Here is a 980-nt window from a genome sequence, read left to right as displayed (position 1 = left end):
CTGGGGAAAATAAATGCAGAACATGTTCACATAGGACACTATTAACATGACTATATGCATGAAACCATTCAGAAAAATTTGGGCACAAATGGGTTAAAGATTATTTTGTAAAATTCTCATGCAGTGCATGATCCATATGACTTTGCATAAATAAATAAAAAAACCTGTTCATAACCCAGCAGCAGATATAAAACTCTTATCAAAGAGAGACTCACCAGTCTCCTTAACATTGAAGGCAATCTGACCACTTGCATCGTCAACTTTGCCGACTATCAAACTGCTCGGAGCATTAACAGTCACAGAGAGATGTCTGTCCAGAGCCACACCAGTCACCAGCTGGACCTGAACAAACACAGAGTGAACTATAACATTCAAAGGATTCAAGACCATGCCTATATTTAAATGTAGAATAATGCCTTATTAATGTCTTACCATGAAGTTTAAGTAGAAGCGCTCACCGAAGTGAGCAAAGTGCCAGTAGCACTGGAGGTCTCCAGCACGCAGCATGATGGAAAAGTCATACTGATCGGCTCCCCAGAAAAGCTCCTGATCAGAGAGCTCTGGATGAGGGTCGTTCAGCGCTCCACTGTTGCTCAACCCAAATAATAACAGAAGCCAAATGAGATAAAGGCCGTTCTGTAACATTTCAAATGTGAATCATTTTTGGCAATAAGCTAAATGAAACAGGAGAGCTGTTCAGTTTGAGTGCACTGAAGTTTCTGATGATGATTAACTCGGACGTGTGGCGAAAATTTGTTCTGCCCTTTACAGCTGGGAAAATCCAAGTTAGGCCACAGGTGCTCTGGAAAACATTTCTGAAGTATACATCTTGACATCAATACATCTTGATTCCTCATACTTACTGGACTTGAAAAAAAGTTTAATTAGCTAGGCCTACTTTGTGCTAAAACTATGTAAAATCTCCACCTTTTTCATTTTTTATTATGATTATTATACAATATATTTTACAGTTAAGATCA

The 980-nt window shown here is 38.8% G+C and overlaps 1 protein-coding gene across 1 annotated transcript in view; it reads right to left on the bottom strand.

Annotated features, from left to right (window-relative positions):
- The window catches only part of LOC107750000 (transmembrane emp24 domain-containing protein 6-like), a 4821-nt gene extending 4176 nt beyond the window's left edge, over window positions 1-645 (bottom strand). The window contains exons 1-2 of the mRNA XM_016565237.1: window positions 433-645; window positions 216-342 (exon numbers count right to left, since the gene is read on the bottom strand). Of these exons, the coding sequence (XP_016420723.1) occupies window positions 216-342; window positions 433-645 (340 nt within the window). The remainder of the gene's footprint in view (window positions 1-215; window positions 343-432) is intronic.
- Window positions 646-980: the final 335 nt, after the last annotated feature.

Source organism: Sinocyclocheilus rhinocerous, unplaced genomic scaffold (genome assembly GCF_001515625.1).
Source record: "Sinocyclocheilus rhinocerous isolate Xijiao unplaced genomic scaffold, SAMN03320098_v1.1 scaffold121, whole genome shotgun sequence".
In the NCBI taxonomy this organism is placed as follows: domain Eukaryota; kingdom Metazoa; phylum Chordata; class Actinopteri; order Cypriniformes; family Cyprinidae; genus Sinocyclocheilus; species Sinocyclocheilus rhinocerous.
Note: the sequence above shows the minus strand (reverse complement) of the source record. Positions and strands in the feature narration are given on the sequence as shown.